Source organism: Miniopterus natalensis, chromosome 11, assembly GCF_054644295.1.
Source record: "Miniopterus natalensis isolate mMinNat1 chromosome 11, mMinNat1.hap1, whole genome shotgun sequence".
Taxonomy (NCBI): Eukaryota; Metazoa; Chordata; class Mammalia; order Chiroptera; family Miniopteridae; genus Miniopterus; species Miniopterus natalensis.
Genome location: NC_142091.1, coordinates 65,350,432 through 65,377,407, shown reverse-complemented (window position 1 = coordinate 65,377,407; position 26,976 = coordinate 65,350,432). Strand labels below are relative to the sequence as shown.

Genomic DNA, 26,976 nt, shown 5'->3' with positions numbered 1-26,976 from the left:
CACATTTAGTGGAACAAATATTAAACAATCATCTCAGCATATGAAATATATTCATGTAGTCAGGACTAGATACTGACTGAAAAGTTATTTCTTTTAATTGAATTTATTGGGGTGATACTGGTTAATAAAATTAGATAGGTTACAGGTGTACAGTTCTGTAATACATCATCTGTATATTGTATTGTGTTTCTCTCTCACATCTCTCTTCCTCTCTCTAAAATCAATAAACACATATCCTTGGGTGGGGATTAAAAAAAACAGTACTAAGATCCAGACAGTATGCAAAGGTAACTACTATCTAAGTAACTACACCTAGGCTCATTAGTGTCACAGCTTAATTCAAATTCACACTTCAGCAAAATTGCAAAATACTCTGTGTCTTGGACCTTCAGGGTAGCATTTCGTAAAATCCTTAAATGCCAAAGACTTCTTGTATATCTATATACCATACGCTCACCTTTGTAAAGATCTGTGCTCTCAGCAGGGTTAAAAAAATTTAACACACTTAATATTAGGAATCTATAAAAATCATTTTTCACCTAAAAATGAAGTGCATCTATGTGCAACCTTCCAGTAGAACAAGCTCTGGTTTGGAAAGAAAAAACAACAAAAATATATACCTCACGAGGATGCTTGAAGGATCAAAGGGATAACACACGTGAGGGAATAAATAAATAATAAAGCACTATATAAATGTTAGTGGTAAGTGGTAATGTTAATAAAATACAGTGTTGTACACCTTAAAACTTACTTAACTTTATATGTTAATTATGTCTCAATAAAGGTGGGAAAAATAATAATAAAATACACTAGAAATCCCCTCTTTCCAAAGAATTGGGGCAGTTTGTTAGTTGGATACTTAGAGAAGTCAGTTAAAGCAACGAATCCTACAGAATGCTAAATACACATTCTAACCATTTTATTTTAATTTAAACCATATATAAATATATTCATTCACCAGTCTTCTGTGTAGGGCCAACGCCTTATCTTTGAGTTCAGACCTCCTGAGTAGAATTCCAGTCTTTCTTGCCTAAACCACACCCATGATGCATTATTTACATATGGCAGTTCCAGTTGTTTTAAAGTGCAGCGAAAGCTTCAACACAAATGAAATAATCAGAGAGCAAATTTCTTCTTGCTTTTTTTAAATTTTTACAATATTTTACACTTGTCTTGTTAGACCCTAATTCCACAGCCAATTTCTCAAAGAACTCGCTTTTCTGTTTTCCAGAGCATTCAACTTAGTTTTTGTAGAACTCTCCTTTTTACACCAAGATTGCATCAGTTTACAGAATATTTAATAACAAATGCACCCAGCAAAAGTGAGTTTGGGAACAAACACAACCGACTCTTCATAAGTAAATAATTTGACTTGTGGGTGTAAAAGTGCACAAGCGTCTACCCTGGCTGGGTAGTTCAGTTGGGAAGAGCATCATCCCGATATGCCAAGGTTGCAGGTTCAATCCCTGGTCAGGGCACATACAAAATTCAGCCAGTGAATGCATGGATATGTAGAAAAACATATCGATATCTCTCTCTCTCAAATCAATAAATAAAGAAAAAAAAAGTGTACAAACATCATACTGAGAGGCCTACCAGCCACAGGCTCCCTACTGGGAACACCAGTCAGTAAGTCTTCCCAAGGATACAGACAGCACTGGTTTATCCATCTGGTTGGTTAATTAGATGTCAGTATAAAAAGTCTTTGTCCATATAATTCAGGTTTCAAGCACAGCTGACTAAGGAGGAAATTCAAAATAGTTTCCCTATCGCATGTATATATGCTACCTATTGCATTTTTCTTCAATCATATATAATACACACTTTAGAGACAATAAAGTCATGAGTAAAAAACATATGAGAATACTGAAATGAAGCAACAGAAAATGTTTAAGTAAACATAATAAAATAATCAGAGAATGTGATTCCTGACAAACTAGATGAGTCTGTAAAGGACATTTTAGGCAAATTACAATAGCCCAATATTAATCTGAAAAACTGATGACCCACCTTTAAAATAGCCTGTTAACAGAATGAAAAAGCTTTTGTATTCATTTTCTAATCATGAGGGAAGGGGAGGGTAATGTGGGCACTTACTTATTTCGCTGGAAACCTGGTTCAGTTTATCCTGCGACCTGCTGATAAGGATGATCTTCATTCCACACTTTGCTAACTGAAAAAGCAAAAGAGACACCAAACAGTTCAATCACACCTGTGCTTTCCATTTACAAACAGACATTAGATATATTCTCATTTTAAGAAAACCTGACCACCATGTGATAATCGAAATTAAAAAAACAAACCCAAGTATAATGAATGGGCAATCCGAAATGAAGACTTTACAAAAGGATTCCCCAAATGGTTATCTTTCTAAATCAAGCTAGTATATAAATGCCAAAGGGTTTTAGACAAAGAAGACTGTTACTTTTCATTTTGTGCCTGTCTATACTATTTGAATTTTTAAAATCAAAATTATCTTTCACCTCTAAAATTTAAAAATTAACTTTAGAAAAAGTTTTTATTCAGACAGTATACATAAAGACTGGAGGGATGGCAAAGAAAACTATAGTTAAAATGTTAGGAATTCCTAAAGACAAAATCGACTTTAAATTTTTTATTGAAGCATTATACTTCATGGACAACGAACTAAGAGAGTGAACTGGGTAAACTAATAAAGCATTTTCTGAGGAGCACCTTCTACGTACTTACCTAGCACTGTATGAGTGCTGTGTAGAACAAATAAGATTTACAGGAAATTGGTTTCTACTCCAGAGACACATACATAGAGGGGCAGAGGAAAAACACTAATACACACAAAACTTTTAGCAAACTATTCCAGACAGCATATAAATGAGCCATAAATTAGCTGCTATGAACTCTCACCAGTGATTTACTAAACTAATATTCCAGTCTTAAATCCTAAAGTTGATTTTTATTAAGTAATAAGTAATACTGCAAATGAGAAGATATGGAACATTTTTTAATAAAAATAACAAAGGTTGGTAATAATTTGTTAAATTTAATTTGTTAAGTTTGTAAAACCACTAAAGAACCCATGAGTCCAAGCTGGTATGTTGCTGTTTTTTCAATTGGGGGGGAAGGGTAAAGAAAAGCTCTATTTATAGAAAAGTGGCATCTAATAAGTGTAGAAGGAAGGGTATCATTAGAAAATCACCATTTTAAAACCACCACAGCAATAACTAATTTAGGCAAAACTTTTCAATGGATGTTAAAACCACTGGGTGAAAAACTGTTGGAAATGGGATATTCATACAGTCTCAAAGTACTGCCCCCTGTATTACTTATTAATTACAAAGGGGAAAGGTACCTTTATAATGGAGAATTATGGTGGGCAGCATTTTCATAAATGATTTATCTTTAAAAAATTTTTTATTTATTGATTTTAGAGAGTGAGGAAGGGGGGGAGAAAGAGAGAGAGAGACATTAATTTTTATCATTCCACTGCTGATGCATTCATTGCTGATTCTTGTGTGCCCTGACCGGCAATCGAACCCTGCAATCTTGGTGTATGGGGAAGACACTCTAACCAAATGAGCTACCAGGCCAGGGCCAAATGATTTGTCTTAACGAATTCAGTAATGAAACAAGTAGACTTCTTGTGCCTCCTGATAAGATAAAGTCAGCACACAACAGCACCTGTGTCACATTCCTGCTAAAACATGATTAACCAGAATCTAATCATGAGGAAACAATCAGACAAATCCAAAACGAGAAACCTTTATAAAACAACTGGCCTGGATTTTTCAAAAATGCCACTGTTAACAAAAAAAAAAAAAAAAAAAAAAAAAAGACTAGGGAACTATTCCAGTCAAGAGACATGATACCTAAATGCAATGCATAATCTTTAACTGGATGTGAAACCACAAATAAAAGAGCTATAAGGAAGGTTTTGGGGGCAATTGGGAAATCTGCATATGGGCTGAATGTTATATAAATAGTATTGTATCAAGTTAAACTTTCTATGTCTGACCACTGTATTGTGGTTATAAGGGTGAACATTCTAGGTCTTAGAAGATTCAGGCTAAATATTTAGGGGTGAATTGTTATGATGTCTGTAACTCACAAACGGTCCAACTAAATTATAATTATAATAAAGAAAGTTAAATGTGGCAAATAATAATTGATGAATCCCGGTGAAGGGTATGTGGGTGTTCACTATAGTCTTCTTGCCACTTTTCTGTAGTTTTGATACAAAGGAGGGAAAACAAAGGACGATTCTTTAAAAAGAACCTTCGGCAATGACAAATGAGAGATTCAGTAAATCACAGGAGCTTCATCACAACTGGGCTGTGGGTGCCTTCATGGAACTGAAAGGCAGGGAAGCTTACCTGAAGAGTACTGCCAAGGTTCCTGCTTGGTATGATGGTCTTCGAACTATTATGGTTTCCTATCCTTTAATTACATTACAGAGATTTTGAATCCTTGGCCTGTGTTGCCAATATCTTTCTGTCAATCACAGTCCTTCTGATGAAAATGATACCCTAAACTGGCCTGGAAATATAGCCTATATAATAATATATCTACCTTTTGGAAAACAGTTCAAAACTGAGGACTGTCCAATATATGCAAAAAAAAGGGGGGGAGGGGAACTAGACTACCTTCTTACACAATATACTTCCATATACAGCATATACATCATAAACTCAAAATGAATTAAAGACTCAAATGTAAGACTCGAAACCATAAAACTCCTAGAAGAAAACACAGGCAGTAAGTTCTCTGACAATTCTCTTAGTAATATGTTTTCTGAAATATCTTCTCAGGCAAGGGAAACAAAAGAAAAAATAAACAAATGGGACTACGTAAAGCTAAAATGTTTTTGCATAGCAAAGGAAACCAACAACAAAACAAAAAGACAATATGCTGAATGAAAGAACATATTTGCCAATGATACATCTGATAAGGGGATAATATCCAAAATTTATAAGAACTCATAACTCAACACCAAAAAGATAAACAATTCAATTAAAAAATGGACAGAGGACCTGAACAGACACTTTTCCAAAAAAGACATACAAATGGCCAATAGACATGAAAAGATGCTCAACATCACTAATTAGAGAAATGCAAACTGAAACCACAATGAGATATCGTCTCACATCTGTCAGAATGTCTATCATCATTAAATCAACAACAATAAAAGTGTTGGCAAGGATGTGGGAAAAAGAGAACCCTAGTACACTATTAGTGAGATTGCAGATTGGTGAAGTCGCTAAGGAAAACAGAATGGAGGTTCCTCATATAATTAAAAATAGAACTACCTTATGACCCAGCAATTCTACTTCTGGGTATACATCTGAAGAAATCCAAAACTCTATGTTCATTACAGTGTAATATTTACAATAGCTAAGATATAGAAGCAATCCAAGTGCCTATCAATATACAAGTGGATAAAGAAGGTGTGGTAATATACACAACGCAATATTACTGAGGCATAAAAAAGAATGAAATCTTACCATTGGCGACAACATGGATGGACCTAGAGGGTACTACGCTAAGTGAAATAAGTCAGACAGAGAATAACAAATACCATAATGATTTCACTTATAGGTGGAATCTAAAAAATAAAATAAAAGAGCAAATAAAACAGAAATAGACTCATATATACAGAGAACAAACTGAGGGTTGCCAGATGGGAGGGGGGCTGGGAGGACTGGGTTAAAAAGGTGAAGAGATTAAGCAGTACAAATTGTTAGTTACAAAATAGCCATGAGGATGTAAAGTACAGCATAGGGAATATAGTCAATAATATTGTATTAACTATGTATGGTGGCGGGTAGGTACTGCAATTATCAGAGGATCACTTTGTAAATTATATAACTGTATAACCATTATGCTGTGTACCTGAAACTAATATAAAATAATTTTAAATGTCAACTGTAACTGAAAAAATAAAATTTAAATAAATAGAAACCAAAAACTGTTTATACACAATATAAAATAAAATTACACTAAATTTTTCACAATTCCAACTTACCAGGAGAGAAAGTTTTATACTTATTTTGTTTTTGTATTTTTAATAACAAAAAGAAAGGTCTGGAAAATGACCTACCTCTTCTGCATATGATTTTCCAATTCCATCAGTACTACCTGTGACAACTGAGAAAAGAGAAAAAGTAAGAGTTTAGTTTAAGAATTACAATGAAGAACTGATCATATATAGTTAGGACTCACCAATCAAACACAAGAGGACCTGGCAATACTTTGATGTAAATCTGAACCACCTGGAACAGTATCAGGGTTCAAATTTAGCTCTGGAAAACCCACCGCAATGGCTAAAATGAAAAAGACTGCAATACCAAGTGTCGATAAGGGTATGAAGCCACTGGAACTCTCATATATTGTTGGTGGCACTGTATTTCCAAAGTACAATCATTTTGGAAAAACTATTTGCCATTATGTCCAGGATTAAACATGTACCTACCTACCCTATGACCTAGCAATTCCTAAGAAGTAAGGATGTCCACAGAAGCTTCGTTCATGCACAGTTGGTAGACGTGCCCAAATATTAAGCTACAGGAGAATATGTAAATTAAAATATTCAAACAATGCAATCCTAAATAGCAATAAAAAAGAACAAACTACTGATATATGCAAAACATGGACAAATTAATCAGACGTATTATGTTGAGTGAAAAAACCCTGACAGAACAGTGTACAAGCTGTTATGATTCCATTTATGATGGTCTAAAAACAGGTAAAACTAATCTACGGATGATAGAATTCAGAATATTGGTTACCTCTGGGTAAGGGGGTAGATGACAGGAAAGGGGCATCAAGGGATATTTCAGGGTAATTTGTGTGTGTGTGTGTGCATGTGTGTGTAATTTCATTGAGCTGTATACACTTAAGTACACACAGCATCTGTTATACCTCAATAAACTAATTTTTTAAAATTATAGGTAGTAAGAAAATTGAATAACATCTATTTCTTCTATGGAAAAGCATATTCCTCTTATAAGCTCAAAACACTTAGGCATCAGAAACATTTGATAATTATAATGGGTTAGCCTACACCATAGTATCTCTGAAATACTGAAATCGTATTTGTTATAAATTCAGAGCACAGCTGTCTGCTCTTAAGGGTTAGGGATGCTCCCCAAACATCTCTAGGAGTTTTTCCAAACCATTTACAGTTTATGGAAAACAAGTTATGGTGTAAAATAGGATTTTCTTGTATTTGTCCTAAAACCAGTTCTTACATGAGATGGCCCCCACTTTTACTACTCAGAAATACATCAAACGTATCCATATTCTTTCTAGCCATGTCGTTCATAATCTTAGATTTTCATCATGTTCCTGCCTGGCCTTCATCTTTCCAGTTTCAAATAACATTTTAGAATTTTAAAAAGTCAAACATATCCCAAAATAAAGAGAACAGTGTAACAAACTCCCATGTAGCCATGACCTAGGTTCACCCATCATCAACCCGAGCTCAATCTTGCTTATCAGCTTTATCCCCACCAGCTTCCTTCCACCTCAGATTATTTTGAAATGAATCCCAAATAGCCCATCACTTCATTATAAGTATTTCACAATCTATGTTATTAAAAATAACCACAATACCATTAACACATTCCAAAAATGTAAGTAATGATTCCTTGACATTAAATATCAAGTCAGTATAGAAATTTCTCCAATGTTTCAAAAACTTCAAATAATTTCGTTGAATCTTTATTAAGTTCCATACCTAAAAATGGTTTAATGTCTATTAAGTCTCTTTTAATCTATAGGTTCTTTCTATCCATCTATCTATCTATATCTATTTATCTATTTAATCTCCATCTCTCTCTCTCTCTTCCTTCCCTCCTCTTTCTCCCTCTCCTCGTCTTCTCCCTATTCGTTGAAAATATCGGGTAATATGTTTATACTTTCCCAGCCTGGCATTTGCTGACTGCATTCCCCAATGTCATTTAACAAGCCCTTCTGTCCCCTAGTGGTTGGCTATAGATGCTTGCTCAAATTCAGGTTTAATTTTTGGTAAGAATACTTTATAAGTAATATTGCCTATTTGCACCAGGAGACATATTTCTGATTATCTTTCTTTTTGCTTTATTAGCAGCTATTGATGACACATTATTTCATTAGAGATTGCAAAATGGTGATATTTAAATTCTATCATTCCATCTTCATTTATTAGCTGGAATATTTCCATAGAGAAATGATTTGTTATTATTTGGTTAAAATGATACAGAGTTTGCATGGGAACACTAGATAAATGTTTGGTTTTTTTCTCCTTTGTTTACCAGTTTTCAAAATAAATTGGTCCCCTAGCATCTTCCAAAGGTAACCCATGTGTTTTTATCATTGTGGTTTTATTTATAAGAAACATTATTAACTCGTGGATTTAAACATTTATGGTAGAACCCATGTGAAATTAAGCATCATATGAAAGCTCCTCCAACCTCATGATTAATTTAATCGCACATTTCTGTAACTTTTCATGAGTATTTTGTAGTGGCCGAGGAGTATATGGGGACTCAAATTTTATACTATATTCCTGTTTCTGATTCACTAATGTTTCACACATGAAGGATAAACATTTTCTAATGTTTCCAACTCTCTCCTTTTCCTTCTATCTGTGATAAACTTTTTGCTCTCTCCAAGATCCCCATAACCTCATCTCCTCTCTCTTCAAAGCCTGGTTCAAGCCCCGCCAACCCCACTCTTCCAGGTCACTACAAAGAAAGAAAACATTTCTCTCCTCGCAGCTCCCTCTACTCTTAATTTCATTCCAACCAGTGTCTTCCTCCCATCCTTGAGGTCTTCAGTTGAATATCTCCTCTCCCATCAAGCTTCCTTAACCCTTAGACTAGCAAGGCCTCAGAGCTCTGTGTTCCCCTTACACTCTGTACTCCCTCATAATGGCATTCATCACATAGGTTTCCATGAGGGTCTCAGTTGCCCCTGTTGACCTTAAAAATGAAAAAGTTATTTTACCAGCAAAGATGGGCTTATTCAAGAATAGCAGAGAACTGCAATTTGGGACAATCAAACTACAGCAAAAGCTACAGGCAAGTCCAGCAAACAAAGAAGAGGGAAGTTACTTAATAGAGAAAAAGGAGGCAGTTCAGATGGAGTGTTTTGAATGAAAGTCCGTGAAAGAAAGTGAGAGTGCAGGGTAGTGATGGCTTCCCATTGGCTGGGCTTGTTGCTAGGCAAGGAGAAAATCTCCCTTCCATCCACTAGGATGATAAAGTAGAGACACTGCATGCTGGAAATACACAGTCATCTCTTCCCTGTAATTATCCTTTTTCCTCCTGGGGCATGAAACTGAAGAGTAGTGGTAGGGCCTGACAGCTCCTCCTTCAGGGCTCCTTACTCCCATTTAAAATGAGGTTTCCTTTACTCATTTCCCACCACAGTCTAACTGCTAGCACAGTGCCTGGCAAAAGCAGATGATTAATGAGGTTTTGCTGGATGAATGAATAAAAGGAGACTATGAATGGAAAACTAGCCTCTTATGACATTGCCCACTGCTTTACCCACTTTTTTTTAAATGAAATAATGTCCAATCACCTACTGTACACAACTCAGTATGCTCTTCAATCCCTCTCAACATCAAGAATCAGTGATCTAAAATAAAATTTTAAAAAATGTAACAAAGTTTCACTTTATGATAAATCTGTAGATATACATTTTCAAAGGATTCTGAGGCTATCCTTGAAAAGAGGTAATTTTCAGTGTTAGAGGGAACTGCTTCACTCACAATGAGGCAGGGTGGATATGAAATTAATAAATCCAGGACAGAATTAGGGGATGGGAAGAGGAAGCATTTTGGTTTAGTACAGCATTCCAAATTACAGAAGTAGTGACAATTCACTATTCTTGTCATTAAGATTTTGCTTCTTCAGTGAACACTGGGTGTTCTGTTTTCATTGTGCTATGAAGTAAATGGATAAGTTAAAGTACTTTTCAACAATACACAGAAAAAAGCTACAGGTTTTGGCCATAACCAATAGCCTCAGGTATTACCCACAGTCCTACAGGTTACAGGAGTACATAAAGCGGGGAGGGGGGAAACAAAAAAGGCTATGTCTTCATATATAAATACAATACCAGAACCCAAATTTGCAAGCCTCTGAGAACATGGAAAATGACAAATATAAAGAATATCCCAACTTGGCATCCAAAAGTGTCTAGCTTGTTACAGATTATATAAAATACTGGCAACTGACCAGGGCTCAGCTTCCAGATTTTATACAGTCAACAAAAATACTTTAGTTTGTGTAGGTTAAAAATATTCTACTCTTTTTGTCCTCAACTTGCTAGGAACAGATATTTTTAGTAAGTACCCAATCAACTTATCAAAATCAAACATCAAAAATAGGCTAGAATAAAGGAGCACTGGCAGCAAACACGCTATTTTTAGCTCTTCTGTCTACTCCCTGCCACTGCCTACTAAATTCTGACTGCAGAGCCCATGCATAAGAGCTTAGTTATTCCAGGCAGGTTCCTTGTCGTGACCCTTTTTTTTCCCCTGAACACCTGAATGCAGAAAACACTCGATTGATTAAAGATTAATACTGCCGCAAACCATGACAGCTGCCTTTCCTCCAAGTGCTTTTGGGGGTGGGGAGAACAGAAAATGACAGAGAGCTTGCATCAGTATTCCACTTGGGGATCTATTACATGGAAAGAAAATTGCTATTTCAATTCCCTTTTGTTGCTAAAAATAGCAGTCTCGATTGATTCAAGCAAACAGGGACTGGCTTAGCAGTGCTGAATTTAGAAACCACTGAAGTCCCCCAAGAGCAAATGCTAATGTAGTCTAACACATGCCAGCTCATATCTAACAAGACCAAAGAGAAGCATGCAGGCTGTGAGTTAATAAAACAGCAGCAACTTCCTGCATTTTTATTAAAGATAATCAGTGCAAGCGATGCAAAATAAGAAAAGGCTACTGTAGCTTGTTCTTCTAATCATATTGTACTAAAAATTTTTACAGGCAAAAAAACAGATTATGCATCAACCCAGATATTGTGGGCACTTCCCACAACCTCATGGTTTGGGAAAGGTACACTTTTTTTTTCAAGTACAGTATATCTATAGAAAGAAAATGCCCGGTATACAAATACACTGTCCCATGAGACAGGCCCCTTTTCCCACGCAGTCCTCCCAGGTTCCCTAATGATCAGCCCTCTCAGCCCTCCTTTCTCTTCTCTTGAGCCAACCAAATACTGCAGATAGTTATAGCATGCCAGTTAAAAAACTAACAGACAAACAAACAAAAAAGCAAAACAACAACATTCAAAAACAACCTATAGGTTCAGAAGAGAGGAAAGAAGCTGTGAAAAGCAGGATCTGCTGAAAGCAGCTAATCCCCTGGGCTGACTTCCAGGCAAGGACTTGTAATGCCTTCTGGTGGCACTAAAACCCAAAAATATCTTCTGCCTGCATTTTTCACTTGACTTGGTTAACTGAAAACCTTTTCAGATAATGATTCATTTCAGATAATACCACATCCTCTTTAAAAATGCAAACCCCTGTATAAAAATTAAAAAGCTATCAATCCTGGGCTTCAGTGTGATTCAGTGGATTTAAACTGCTGTGTGGCTTTCTCTGGGAATACCCCAAATGTGAGGGTAACATGGAAGGGGCTTGATGAGAGTAGGAATTCTGGCTGGGAACAAAGAAGCTACTACTTCTGGATCACAGGCCTAGTAAAACCATAATGGAAAGACTTTAGGCTTTTATTATTTTAGTACAAAGAGAGTATATAAAGTGGTTAAGAACACGGGCACTAAAATGAGACCAGCAAGGTTCAAGTCTAGGTTCAAATGTCAACTCTGCCATCTATCAGAAGCTAGTTCACCTCTATTACCTCAGTTTCTTTATTTGTAAAGTGAAGGCAAGGCAATACTCTGTCCAACAGAATCATTGTAAAGATTCAATTAAAAATGTTAATGTAGTACCCACCATAAGGACTGTTTGAGGATTTAATGGGACAATGTATATCATGTACTTAGCATGGGACCTGGCACATAGTAAATGCTTAATAAATGTTAGCAATAGCCAAGGAGCACTAGAAAGTGGAAGGGGTATAGAAAGGAAAATTTAAAAGCAACAAAGGTTAGCTATGACAACAAAACTACGAGCAACAAAGTAAAAAATAAGTTGAACTTCATCAAAACTAAATTTTTTGTACATCTAAGGACAATATCAAGAAAGTAAAAAGAATGGGGAGAAAATATTTGAAAATCATATATCTAATAAGGGTCCAGTATCCAGAATACATAAAGAACTTCTACAACTCAACAACAAAAAGACAACCCAAGATTAAAATGGGTAAAGGATTTGCACAAATATTCATCTAATGAAAATACACAAATGGCCAACAGGCACATGACAAAATGTTCAACATCATTTAGGAAATGAAAATCAAAACTACAATGGCAAACCAGTTTGGCCATAATTTCTTTAAAAATGAAACTGGAAAATAAGAAGTGTTAGAGAACATGTGGAGTAACTGGAGCCTCTTACATAGCTGGTGGGAATTTAAATGGTGTACCCACTGAGGAAAAGTCTGGTGGATTCTCACAAAGATAAACATAGAATCACCATGTGACCTACTAATTCTATATATGTAAAAGAACTGAAAACAGGTATTCAAGCAGAAACTTGTACAGGAATGTTTATAGCAGCAACACTCAAAATAGCCAAAAGGTGCAAACAACCCAAATGCCCATCAACTGATGAACAGACTTTTGAAATGTGGGATAGCCATACAATGGAACATCATTCAGCCATAAAAAGGCTGAATGAAGTACTGGCCCGAGTTACAGTGTGGATGAACCTTATATGTATGAACATTATGCTAAGTAAAAGCCAGATTTGCATCACAAAGTGACTCTATTGACATGAAACATCCAGAATAGGTAAATCAACAGAGAAAGACTAGTGGTTGCAGGGAACTAGGGAATGAGGGAGGCAGAGTGACTGCCTAACGGGTATGGTGTTTCCTATGGTGATAAAAACGTCTTGGAACTAGACAGAAGTGATGATTGTATAGCACTGTAAATGTACTGAATCCCACTGAACTGTACAATTTAAAATGATTAATGGTTAATTGCATGTTGAAAATTTTACCTCCATTTTTTAAAAAAATCTCTTTAAAAAGCAGCTAGTAAGTAAATAATAGCTTTTTACCAAGAGCTAGATCAAGAAAGGAAAAGAAATTGCTATTTCTCTTGCTGCATCATCCCCTGAATTCAGGAAGTAAAATTCCAATCAATAACATCAATTTACGCAATAGAATACGGAGGAACCTAAGTTTGGATTGTTCCCATGGGTAGAACAACACTTTTACATGTATCTAAATTTATTGTGTACCTAGTATGTGCCAAACACAGCAGCAAACAGACACAGTTTTAATTTTCTCAACACTATATTAGGTACAATTAGTAACTTCCCCAGTAACTAGATGAGTGAGGGTTACACATAATAAGATCTTATTACAGTACCTAATTTTATAAATAAAGAAACCATTTCAGAGACCTTAAGTGACTTGCCCATGATCACATCATCTTAAATCTAATCACCAGAACATGAACCCGCTACACAAAAGAACACCGACTTACAAACCTGGAACCATCTGTAACAGTCATATTTAGCAATAATGCACTGTGCATACACAAGCTACAAAGCGCTCCTTGCTCATTAATCTGAATGCCAAACCCAACTTGTACAGAAACTTGTACAGGAATGTTTGTAGCAGCACTACTCACAACAGCCAAAAGGTGCAAACAATCCAAATGCCCATCAACTGATGAACAGACCTTTAAAATGTGGTATAACCACACAATGGAACATTATTCAGCCATAAAAAGGCTGAATGAAAGCCAATCTGTCTGGTGTTTCCCAAATATAACATGCCAGGGAATCAGCTCATGTTGTGCCCAAGTCACTCCTCATATTGAGAATGACATTTTTCTTTACTCCCCAACCCCATCAGCCACCTTTCAATCCTTAAGTCCGGCTTACTATGTGGCCTCTACGATGTCAAACCCCTTCTATGAGTAGGGGCTGAATAATGTACACAAGTTCAGAATAAGTGGAAGTAAAGAAATAGAACCAGAGTTCCCTGATCTGTTCTCTTGTTCTTAATCCTAATGCTTAATTAGGTCATGACATATGGCAAGGAAAAAGGGTTGGTGGAATAAGACGAGTCTTATCTTTGATATGCAGTGTAATTCTGGCTTTATTTTCTTCTTAATGTGCAGTAGTTAACATTCAAATGAGACCTGTCCAGCCTATGCAGTTGTTTTACGTTCAACATAAACCCTAACATTGCCTCTACTCCTTTGTAAGAAATTTACATCTCATTAATGCCTATAAGTTTGAGGCTACTTCAACAAGTCTAAATTGGAACAGTCCTGTAGCTCAAAATAAGAAATGTTAGCTTGTGAGATACCTTATGATTACACATTTAACTGGTGGAGTAATAATGAAATCAATATTCCTTTAGCTTGTAAGCAGTATGCAAACACACTAGTAGGACCACAGTGCCTACTACATGAGTGTCCTTGAAATGTATAACTCCAGCCTGGTAAAGTGAAAGAGCTGGAATGGGAACTAATTGCTAATTCCAATAATTAACTTCTTTTGAATGGCCCAAATTTATAAACACCAAGGTAGATATATAGGGAGGGTATGGTGTAGCTTATTTGGCTCGTTTCAACCTAATTCATCCAGTTTAAGCTTTTAACCAACATTCTTCAGATAAAAAGTGGGTAAATTCCTCCAAAACAAAGAGTCCTTGGATATCAGTCACTCTGAGAAGTCAGTCCCTCCCTACTGAGAAACTATTCTGCTTTGAAGCCACTATGTTTCTCACAGTAACACTACAATTAAGTCCTATTTTGAGCCAGAGTTTCTTAGTGAATAATTTCTTTGTTTTCAAAGATTAAACACTTCCCTAAAGGCCTAAATGTTGATGCTTCAGCCAGAGGCCTCAGAGCATCCCTAGGTACCCTACCCCAAGGAGAAATCAAGCTCATCTACTTGTCATACCTGATGCAGGCCTGGTCAAGAACTTCAAAATAGCCTCCCCAAAAAACAATTTACACACAATTTATGATATGTATCTTGAGGACTATTATCAACAACAAATTTAAGGAAGGAAAGAAAGAGAACGCTAATCTATTCTTTCTACTAGTTTTTTGTTTTTTTGTTTTGTTTTAAACTCATCCCTGAAGAGCCAAAACCATGGAAGCACAATTCCCTCTTGTCAGACAACATCTGGCTGGATCCTTTCTACTTTTTAGGAAAACTCATGACTGCCAATGAAATTATGCTGAGCAACTCAACAATTATCACCCTTTTCAAAATGAACACTCAATGAGATACATTTCCAACCAAATCTTTTTAAAAGGAGCTTCATGTAATCCAACAATATTTTTCTCAGTTTTAGATTATATTCCACATAAAATAGTGGAGAGCTGACTGGCAGTCAGGAAACCTATATTCTAGCTAAATGAACCTGGACCAGTGATTAACATTTCTGAGCCTGAGTTTCAGCATCTTTTTAGTCATATATTAAATGTACAGCCAAGACCCTATGATTCCATGACTATGATGGATATAAAATCATAGCAATGGCTTCTTGCTCATCTTTAATTTCTAAAAACATACACATCCATAGTACTGTCAAGTCAGACTGTGATTTAGAATAATACAATGGCCTGGCTGGAGTGGCTCAGTTGGTTGAATATTGTACTGTGCAGTGTAAGATTGTGGGTTCAATTCCTAGGCAGGGCATTTTCTAGCTTTTCTATAATAATTGCATGTATTTCTTATATAATGTTTTTATAAAGTTTAAAATTCAAATAAAATTATATTCTTTAAATGCTAATTTAAACAGAATTATACTGCAGAAGCCCCCATCAGGTTATTGCCACAGTGAGATGGTCTGTTTAGTTCAGTTAGCATGTAAAACCCAAGATAGAAAAGCACTTAATATACTTAGGCCTTCCAGAAATGAAACAAAATAAAGAACTGGACCTATTCTACCACTTCCGAGAAGTGAGAAGCCACTGCCCACTGTACACTTACAACTTCAGTCCACCTCTCCCAACCCGACACCAAAGAGGTACACTGCAGAAAACAACAACAGGACTTACCAAAAGTCAAAAGGGGTAAAAGGGTGGAGAGAAGGGGATTACAGTGGGTTTTTTACTGCTTCGCCAAAATACCAAGCACTCAGAGAAAGAAAGATGTAAAACTCAGCATTAAGAGATGGTGGTTTGTTCTAGGAGGGTAATTTCTATCAACAACGTACCTTATGATCATGAGCTCCTCCTCTAGCATTTAAAGATTCAAATAGACTCAAAGTTCCCATAAACTTCTCTCTGACCTGGGTCTTCCCTGGGAGCCTTCTACTCAGGTTTTATTTCAATACAACAGCGCTACTTTGGGAGATACTATATAGCATAATAATAATTAAGAAGTATTTACTGAAAAAAATGAGGGCTGCTGTAACATTTTACATTAAATTTGTTGTCTGATGGAATGAATCTACTTATTCCTTCTGACAGGGGCTGCTCAACCAGCAAGGCTCCAGCAGGCCTCTTGGCCTTTAACAGGCCACAGTCCTCTCTGTCATATGCTATCTGACTACACAATTGTCCCTGTTAAAGAGAATGAGCATGACACTGTATCATGACCAAATCCTCAATACAAAGTATATTTAAGTAACTTTACCCTTTAAAGAGTGACTGTGATCCCACACTTATACACTGTACAAATCAAATCTATTCTCTGAATCATTATATAAGGCAAACTCCCCCAAATAAATTAACGGAAGCCTTAAGAATATTTTTAGAATGCAAACTCCCACACACACGCACACATTAGCTATTTTTGTAAATTTATATTTTCTTACACCAGGTTTTCTTAAGAGTGGACTACGCCTATATTCTGACAGACAGGTAGTTTCTAATTAGGGACAGAATGTGTACCAAAAACCGTATGGAAATTTTAATAGACAGGCCATGTCATAACGTTTGTTCTATAAGAGCTATTCAGACACTACCTCAGTGTGCTTAATTAATCTTGGAAACTCAGCCCATTAAAAGACCAGTACTGAAGCTGGGAAATTCTTCCTTCATTTAATTCAAGAGATAACCAAGTAAAGAAACAAACAAAGACACTCTCTAAGAGCAAAGGATTCTAATGGTACCTGTTGAGCAAGGTATATGCTTGGGGCTTAGCAATGGGAAGACTGAAATACAACAGAGCTCTGGACCAAATCACATCTAATGGTAAGGCTTAGTTGCAGAAATCAGGGGTAACTGTTTCTACAGCCATCTTGGGCCCAACTCACACCCTCAATTTCTCCTTTGACCCTTTGCTCAGGCTTTAGGGATTCAACCTACTCCCACCCCATTATTCTCACCTACTCTATACACTGGACTGTGGAATGAGATGCTCTCTGTTTGCCTCTTTCCTTTGTTGTCCTTAAAGACAAATAAAAACCCTGATCTATTAACTACCTTAATTCACTCATCTGACTGTTAGACTATACAATACTGGTAGAAGATTCATTTGTGATTATTATTATTGCTATTTCTGTTATTGTAAATTAACTAGCATTTATTATGTGCTTACTATGTTCTATGCATGATGCTCTATATTTTTGGCATATTGCTAAAGAAGCATCACCTATTTTTAACCTTTACAGTAACTTCTGAGATATATACCAGTTTTACAGATGAAGAAACTGCAGCTCAAAGAAGCTAAACAACTTGCCCAAGGTAACCAAACTAGGAAATGATAAGCACAAGTTGTAAACCCAAGTTTCCGGTTCCTGTGCCTACACTCTCTCCTAGTATACTATTCTACCATGTCTGTGAATGTCCATATGTAAGTCTTATCTCCTTAAAATACCCATAAGCTCTACGAGTCAGGAACCCTATTTTCCAAGCTGAGGTATCCATCGAAGCTATTAATGTGTTAGGACCTTAAGTATCTACCTAGTAAACATTTGTTGGAGAGATGGACAAGTAAATACCAAAACTACTTTGGAACTCTGAACTTTTAGGAAAATGAGACATGAGTATGCACTGTTAAAAAAATTAATTTAGCCCGGCCGGGTGTGGCTCAGCGGTTGAGCGTTGACCTAGGATCCAGGAGATCATGGTTCGATTCCCGGTCAGGGCACATGCCCGGGTTGCAGGCCCGATCCCCAGTCAGGGGCGTGCAGAAGGCAGCCAGTCAATGATGACTCTCTCACATCGATGTTTCTATCTCTCTCTCTTCCTCTCCCTCCCTCTCTCTGAAATCAATAAAGATGTATTTAAAAATAATAATAATAATAAATTTACTATATTCATGAGTTTCCCCTTGCTTTCTTTTGATTGCAGGGATTCTCCTTCTATAGTGGTTGTATCTGCCACTCAAGCATCTAGAATAAAAAAAGAGTCTCCTAACAAATTAAATGATTGATGTTGTATGTATTTAGAGATAATGACGGATTCATTTTCAATGTAAACTGCTAGGCTTTCTGCCACATGGGGTAAGCCCTAGTCTTAGGCAGCTATTGTTCATGCAAAATGATGCCAGTCGTTAGTTGGGTAAGATAAGGAAATAAACACACACACACATATATACATAAAATATTTGAAGAAGGCAGCCAAAAACTGAATGGACCCAGAAAGAGAGCTTCCAATGCATGCTTCTCTCTTTCTTGCCTTAAGCTCAGAACAGTTTCCCATAATGGATGAGTAGGGACGCTGAAGCAGCTGCAGATAGGTGAGTGAACTGTATGGTACTAAAAATCTGTGAACTGAAGTATCTAATACATGAAATAAAAACAATCTCCTCCTCCAAACAGCTATATGAACAAATCAAGGGGAAAAGAAGAGAGTTGGAGGGAAAGAGAGACAAAGAACAAAATCTGGCCTGTGTGGCACGTTTATAAAACTGATGGCCTGTCAGCACGACACTGATGAATATTTTTGCAGGATAAAAACGGCAACCCAGTGTCTAAAAATAAACCACTGTGCTGCAGACCTGTCTGGTTCAGCTACACCGCTGGCATACAAACACACTCACTCACTAGTACGTTCTGACTCAAGGTTTCACAAAGACGGAAAAACTGAATGTTTTGTTGGCAAGAGAAGATATTTTACATGGTTTTAAATCAGTTATGTTCTCTATATAATATACATTTGAATTTAAGTTTAAATGATTTTTATTTACTAAAAAAAGGTAAATGGTAATAGTAATAAACCGTTAAGTCACCTTATATAAAGATTAATTTCTCCCAGCCCAAAAATTATAGTAAAATAAAGTACAATTATGACCATCTTGGGATAATATCCTAAAATATCAATTTAAAAATAAAGTTATAAATTATTTCTAAGACAAGCTGACTTAAATGGCAGATCTTGCCAAAAATGTTATCTCCAAATGACTTTGGAGATGAGGTGAAAAACCTATGATCTCATTTTACATCTGAACTCTACAATAAAAAGTTGTTAGCTCAAATGCAAAAGCGAATATACTATCCTTCACGAGCAGCACTTTAATTTATCAAATCCATTCACCTTGCTCAATCCTGCCTTATGTAGTGACGATTCTGCTCTTAGCTAAATGGTAATTTCAACTCTAAGAGTTACAACCCTCTGGAAGGCTCGTCATCAGCTTTGATTCCTCTCTTTCCCACACACCTAATCCATTCACAGACCTGTCTACTTCTTCCCTCCAGTGCATACCATTCACAAGCACTTCTCATCCCCTAAAGCACCACACCCCAGTTCAGGCATCATCACTCATGTCTCCCCTAGATGACTGCAAGGCTCCTTACTGTCCTTCCTACTACTACCCTTGGCCCTACAGCCTATTTACATACAGCAGCCAGGGTAATCTCTACAAAAAGTAAATGACATCATATCACTATCCCTCCTTAATTCCCCCAGTGACTTCCCATTACTCAAATGTTTCTCATTTGAATAAAATACAAAGTTCATTCCTGGTCCTGTGGGATCCTCCCTGACCTCATCCCGGCCTACCTCTTCTACCACTGTCCCCTCCGAGCTTTCTCCACCAGTCACACAGCTCAGCCAAAGGCCTTGGCTCTTCTCAGACAGCCCAAGTCCAGTCCCAACCAAGGGTCTTTTTACTTGCTTTTCCCCATGTCTGGAAAGTTCTCACTGCAGGGCTTCAGAAGATCAGCTCCTTGTCATTACCAGGCCTCCGCTCTGGCTCCTGGGTTTAGAGAGGCCTCTCTGACCACCCCATCTAGACATCCCCACCACTCTACTCACACACCAGTTACTTCCTATGCTTTTACCTTCGTTTTATTCCATCCGAGCACTGATCACCACCTACTACTGTATTAGTTATGGGTTCAGTTGACTATTGTCCATATTTTCCTACTTGAATATAAGCTTTATGTCTTACACATCACTGTATCCCCTAAAACACCTAATACATAAATCAATCATCTACAGCAACAGAGCACAAACTCCAATACCGATAGAAGTCAGACTGGTAGCATTAAGCAGGCAATTTCTAGCTAATGTGGAAATGGAGGCCCAGTATAATAGCTTAGTATTTGTCAACAGAGGCCAGGTACATTCCTTCTAGATGAAATCTTCCAATTGTTTAATGCCGGCAAATTATTGTGATTTATTTTTTAATTAAAACTCTGTATAAGGCAAATAAACCACGTTTGAGACAGATACATACACAGGTCACTATTTGTTGAGCTCTCATTTATAGTAAATCTCCTAAATTTAAACTTAGTAGGTGTGACAGGTTATTCTAAAGATGACCACACCACCACTGCCCTCCCACCCCCGCATGCCCTTTTACAATGTTCATTTGCCATTCTTTCCATCAAGAAATGGAATCTACTTTCCGTCCCTTTGGACAGATGATTCACTTTGTCCAACTTGCTTTGGGTCTTCTGACCTAGGCCTTAGGAGGCCTGGCAGGCACGTAAGGAAGTCATATATTGGGGGTGGGCAGGTGAGGGGGTAGGGTAGACAACTTTACTCCTTAGTTCACAGATCTCTAGATCGTAAGCTGCACTGAAGCAGATGTGCCTAAGAAACTTCATATGCATCATGACTTTGATAAGATCCTGGGCTTTAAGTTGATGCCATAACGGGATAAAACTTCTGGGAGACAGGCAAGTGTATTTTGCACGTGGAAGAGATGAAAATCGTTATGCTCGGAGAGCTGACTGCAGTAGATCATTTTCCATGATAGTTGCAACAATACCTCCCCATCCTATGCCACTCTGCTTTGGGAAGCTACCATTCTTCAATATACAAGTGGAATCTTTCCCTTTCTGCTTGATTCTGGGATGGTGCTGTGACTCCCTGGGGTTAACAGAATGTGGCAAAAGTGACGCGGTCTACTTCCAGGTCAAGGCTTTAAGACACCTTGCAACGTCTATATTTACCTTCTTAGAACAATCTCAGTGCCATGTAAGGAAGCTCAACTTAGTATAGGGAATGATTAGAGACCCTCTGGAGAGGCCCCATGGAGGAAAACTGAGGCTCCTTCTAGCCCCAGGAGAGATGCCCCAGCCAATACCATGTGGAATAGAGAAAAGCTGTCTCCACTGACCCGTGCTCAAATTCCTGACCCACAGATCATTAACAGTAATAGGTTTAGCTGTTTTCTTAAGCCACTGAGTTTTGGGATAGTCTGTTACACAGCAATTGGTAACTGAAACACTGAGGAAAAGGTCAGTCTGAGTAATAGAAATGTGTGAAATTTTCAATTTTGAAAAAACACTTTTTTAATACTTTTAAACATTCACACTGATTTTTAGAAGAATAGCCTGGGAAAACATCAGTGAATTAAAGCCCTGTGGAGCTTATATTATAGCAAGGGGAATAAGGAGAAGCCTTTAGGAATCTGCTTTAATAAACAAAATGATTTCTAATTAGTACATCAATATTGTAAGTTAGTGTTTGCCAAATACTGTAACTAAATCTAGTTTTAACTTTCTCCTTGAAATTGTTACTTGGATGCTTTATCATTGTACCAGGAGCTATTTTTAGCCTGCCCTTCTTCAGACTGAGCCAGAAAAAAGACAAGGTCAAGATGATATAAGACCAAATTGCGTGTACCTGAATTTTCAGGTGTCTTCAGTGTGCTGAACTAGAAGGCCAGCACTGTCGCGCCTTTGCTCAGCTGCCTGCTCTTCCTGGAGGGCCCTTCCCCCACCTTCTTCACGTGGTGGACTCCTGACGCCCCCATGAGCCACCCACTCCAGGGGCTTCTCCAGCTCTCTCACTGCATCCTATGCACACATATAGCATAATCTGGGGTATATTATTACATTATAACCTCTTATCTGTTTAATTGCCCCACTAAATTGTTAGTTCTTCCAGGAGAGGAATCGTTTTTCCATTCCTAACACAGAAATCTACATATAATAGTAAGTGAACAATAAATGTCTGTTGAATGAATGAACCTTAAAACTTTTATTGAATCATGATTCCCTCACCTGCAAAATGGAGCTAATAATCCAAAAAAGATGGAATTGCAACTGCCTGGGAAACTATAAGGCATTATTCAAACTTTTTATCATTATTTATCAGATAGGAGCACAAATTTCCCCTTTCCAATACTGAAGTTTACTACTCTCAAAGTAGGAAGACCTGTTACACTTAAAGGCATTCAGAAAAGCATACCGACTCCCAGATAAAGTTCCTACACAGGTACATGTGAGTTCTGGTTTGCTGTTTTTCATGTTGTTTTAATAGGCCATTCTGTTTTGCAGTCACCTGTCATACCCTGTGTATCTGTATTTTTATCTCAAAAGCATAAAAGAAAACCTTCATGGTTTAAGACATACCCAGAGGGTAAAGACAATTTAATTTGTGGGTTTTAAAAGTCACAGGAGTCAAGACCTAGACAGATTTTAACCTTACCAACTTGGTTTTCAGGACACAATTCCTCTTCTTTTCACATAAAGGTGGTTTTTTGAAAACAAGATATTTACCTATTATAGAGTATCTCAGGCAATATCCTAAAAATGCAGAGCACTGAACAGGTGAGCATACAGACCATCAGAGACATAATTCAATCCTCAATATATCTATCTAGCAGAGGCACTTTAAATCTATGCTGTCCAACACAGTAGTCACTAGCCACACGTAGTTGTTAATTTAATTTAAAATCAGGTAAAATTTAAAAGTCAGTTCCTCAGTCTCACTAGCCACATTTTAAGTGCTCAATAACCACATGTCACTGGTGGCAACCAAACTATGCAGAGCAGATACACAATATTTCCATCGCCATGGAAAGTCCTATTAGACAACGCTGCCTTAAATGAAATGAAACATAGTTTCATATCAAATTACTAGAGAATTCTTCCAATATAGCTTCCCGCCTGCAGTAATGAAAACAGTGTGAGATTTCAGAAGAAATGTTAAATTGGGGGTAGTCAGGGAAAAAAGAAATACATCAGTTTTTCATAGGTTGATAAGATGCAAAAGTTTATGTTAAAATTCATTTTTTGACGTGACCAATATTCCACTTAATGGCAATTCATTTTGTTTAATAAACTTTTCTTCCTGTAACATAAACCTTTTTCTTAATGTACATCTTCGGCATCACTCCCTTCTGAGTTTGGGTAAAAGAAGCAACTTTCTAAAAACCTTCTCATCTTAAAGCTCTAATTATCTCCTTCAAATTATCACACTATAAAGTATTTTACCTGCTAAAATATATAAAGCATATGTTATTTGGAACTCTAATAGCTAAATGTTAATTCTAAAAATCTAACTTTAGAATACACTTTTTAAACAGCTTCTTTCTAAAGATAAGAAACATCTCTGCAAACTTTTCTGAATTTAAAAGATGAAAAATTTATCCAGTACTAAGGTTTATATTTTATATCCATGAAATAGGTTTTTTTCTTTTGAAATACTAAACAAACTTTCATAGGTGGGTTATAGAAATTGCACAAAGTCCATGGAATTTTCAAAGAATTTCAAAGTACGATGGTAAATTACTTGCCCAATTAAAAAAATATTTTAAGTATCTTTGCTTTGAGCTCTCTTGGGAGGCAAAATATGCATTTATGTTCAAGTACTAGATTAAAACCCAAAGGAAACATCATTTTAATAAAAATCATCTTCAATATAAATTTTTAGAAGTGTCTGGTGCTCATCAGCACCCTCTAGAGTCAATTATTATAGTCCAAATAAAGCAGCTCTTAAGACATAGTAATTCATTATTTAAAATAAAAGTGACAAAGGTAAAGACTTTTTAAGAAACTTAAATCATCTTCATATTATAATTTTCCCTTATAAATTTCAAACTTCTCCTCTAAGTTCACATATGCTTTTTTAAAAATAAGTTCCATTTGGCAGTGTCTCTTTAAGAAATGTATGCTGTTTTGCAAAAGACGATTCAAGTGAAAGACACTATACCTTTCAGGGTTTAATATGCAAGATCCTTGTTTAAAAAACCTGTGTTTTTAAGGTTTTCTAAGTCACGTATTTTTATTTTTAATTGTCTTCCATATGCCTAAATTTTAAGAATCACTCTAAATGTAAAAAAGTTTGCATAATATACTCCATTAAAAGAAGATATAGAAGCAAGCTTGTATTTCTTGAATATGTAGAAAATTTCAAATTGACAATTCACTGTAAGGACAGTTGGACGGGTTTTTGTAAGAGTCAAGAAAAAGGAAGCCTGTGTATACCATTTCTCAGATACCGCCCACTAAATTTTTGTAGTGAAACTTACCTGCAAATTTCCACCAACACAAAAACTACTAGCAAATCTCCTTTTATGTCTCCCCTTCAGCTGGGTCCCAGCTCTCCCTCCCTGGAAGGCAGACACAGAGGGCCCCTGACCCTGGACCCCTGGCTCCACTCCCCAGCCGGAGCTGGGAGCTCACCAGCTATGTCCTGAGCAGGAGCCTCTGCAATGCTCAGGGGCTCAGGCACATGCAGCCACCGTTCCCACAGAGGAGGCCCCCGTGCTCACCAAGAGGCCACAGTCAGGCCAGCAATCAGAGCACAAGACAGCAGCCCTTTCTATTCAGAAAATTTCTACTCACAGTTTTCTGAGTGCTTTAAATTTGCATGGGTGTAGCAGCAAAATGTCTCTTGTTTACATCCGCTAAATTATTGTGGGGTTTTCTTTTGTCTCTTCAAAAATTAAAAAAGATAAAGTCATCATCTGAGTTCACTCTAGGGGAAAAATCCAATTACTCCCAACTCTCCTCTTACTAGATTTACCTAATGTTTCATAACTGAATACGTCATTAAGAAGGGGGCAAAAGCAGCACAGCGTTGCATCAAATACTTTGTTAAAGGCAATTAAGTCAAAGCACTGCTAATAATCCCTCTTCGGGTTTTCAACAAACTCATAAAGAGGAGGGCTTATGCCTAACGTTCCTAGTTATGAGGGGTGAAACGAGCTCTTTCTTTTACAGAGAAAATAGTCCCACAGCTTGGATCTTACCTGGATGTGAAACATCCTGTCCTCTCTGCTGCTTATTACCTGGGCTATTTCACTGCCCTGCCTGTGTTTTCTCCACTGGAGGGCACAGTTAGCTAAAGGAAAATTTGGTGAAACCTAATTTGGTCTGTTCTCCAGTTCCAGAAAAAGTGTGGGCGAGAAAGGAGGGGGAAGCTGCTATCATAAAGGATGTTTCAGTAATATTTCTCAGTTTCACCTGTCTGTTCTCCTCGAAAATCACTGAAGATAATCACTAACTGGCTAAGAGCTAAGACAAAAAAAAATGTGTTCCAAACATCACTATCTATAAAGGATAAATAAAAGATGAGGTGGAAAGCTAAGACTGATTTTTTTTTAATGATGGAAATGACCCACTTTAGGTACACAGTAACTTAAAGTGGGAGTGCAAACAGAAATTCACCCTTACCACAGTCCCCACAAGGCATTTCCATGAGAATGTGGTGTCGAATTACTCAGTTCTTTTGCAATGACATAAATTATGCTCAGCAAAAGTAGTTTATCTTTATTTTCTAGTTTTTGCATTATCATTTTAGAGATAAGCCAACAGGGAATGCTATTCAGCAATTCATTCATAGCTGCCTTTTTATAAACCTAAACAATCTTAAGGTGTAGTGCAAAATGTGTTCAGTATGTTTAGGAAAAAGATTAGCAAAGAGACACATAAATACTGCACTTCCAGATAAAGTCAATAAACTTAGTTTTCAGGGAGCTTATAAAACAATAATCTCGTTTTAAAACTTGCTTTTGAATAAAACTACTAGGCTTCAACTTATCAGTAAGCTTTCTAAGCTTTTATTGTATTGAAAGTAATGTGATGGAGGACACCTCTATATGGATATTACCCAGGACATCATGCCTTATTAGATCAACTGACAAAATATCATAACTCAGTTTTTTGTTATAGACCAAGTTAATATTTTTTAAGTAGAAAATGTGGTAAAATAACTTGGGTGGGATTACACCTTCAAAAAGATCATCTAAACAAGTATATTTAAACAAATTATTCATGGTATTTTAAGCGATTCACCAAAGAAACCCAAAAGTCCAGGCTAGGGTCTTCTACATAATTCAATGGCAGCCAGACCATCCTCTGCGGTCCTAAGAAATAATTCCATCTGCCTGATAACCCAGTTGTCGCTCCCACTCCTTTTCTCTATGTATTTAAATCAGGGCTATCCACAAGAAGAGCATTCTAGGCAGAAGGGTAAGTTAGTACAAAGTTTGTGCTGTAGATGCACAAGGAACAGCAAGGAGGCCAGTGTGGTTGGAGCGGAGAGAGGAGATTGCAGTCGGGTCTGAGTTTAAAGGGCACCTCATGAGAAGACCCTGCCCTGCCAGCCCAGCGAGGCAGCAGGAGGAAAATGTCCTGTCCTCTCCCTCTGCTGCTCTCCAGCACCCACCTTGCTTCATTCGTCTTCTTAGTGCATCTCACCACCAGACTTAGCCAATATCGGTTCGCTTATCGTCCATCCTTCCCCAGTAAAATGAAAGCTG

General features: G+C 37.0%; 1 protein-coding gene across 1 annotated transcript in view; it reads right to left on the bottom strand.

Moving 5' to 3' along the window:
- The window catches only part of HSD17B12 (hydroxysteroid 17-beta dehydrogenase 12), a 112,637-nt gene that overhangs the window by 74,464 nt on the left and 11,197 nt on the right, over positions 1-26,976 (bottom strand). The window contains exons 2-3 of the mRNA XM_016197655.2: positions 6,074-6,120; positions 2,098-2,173 (exon numbers count right to left, since the gene is read on the bottom strand). Of these exons, the coding sequence (XP_016053141.2) occupies positions 2,098-2,173; positions 6,074-6,120 (123 nt within the window). The remainder of the gene's footprint in view (positions 1-2,097; positions 2,174-6,073; positions 6,121-26,976) is intronic.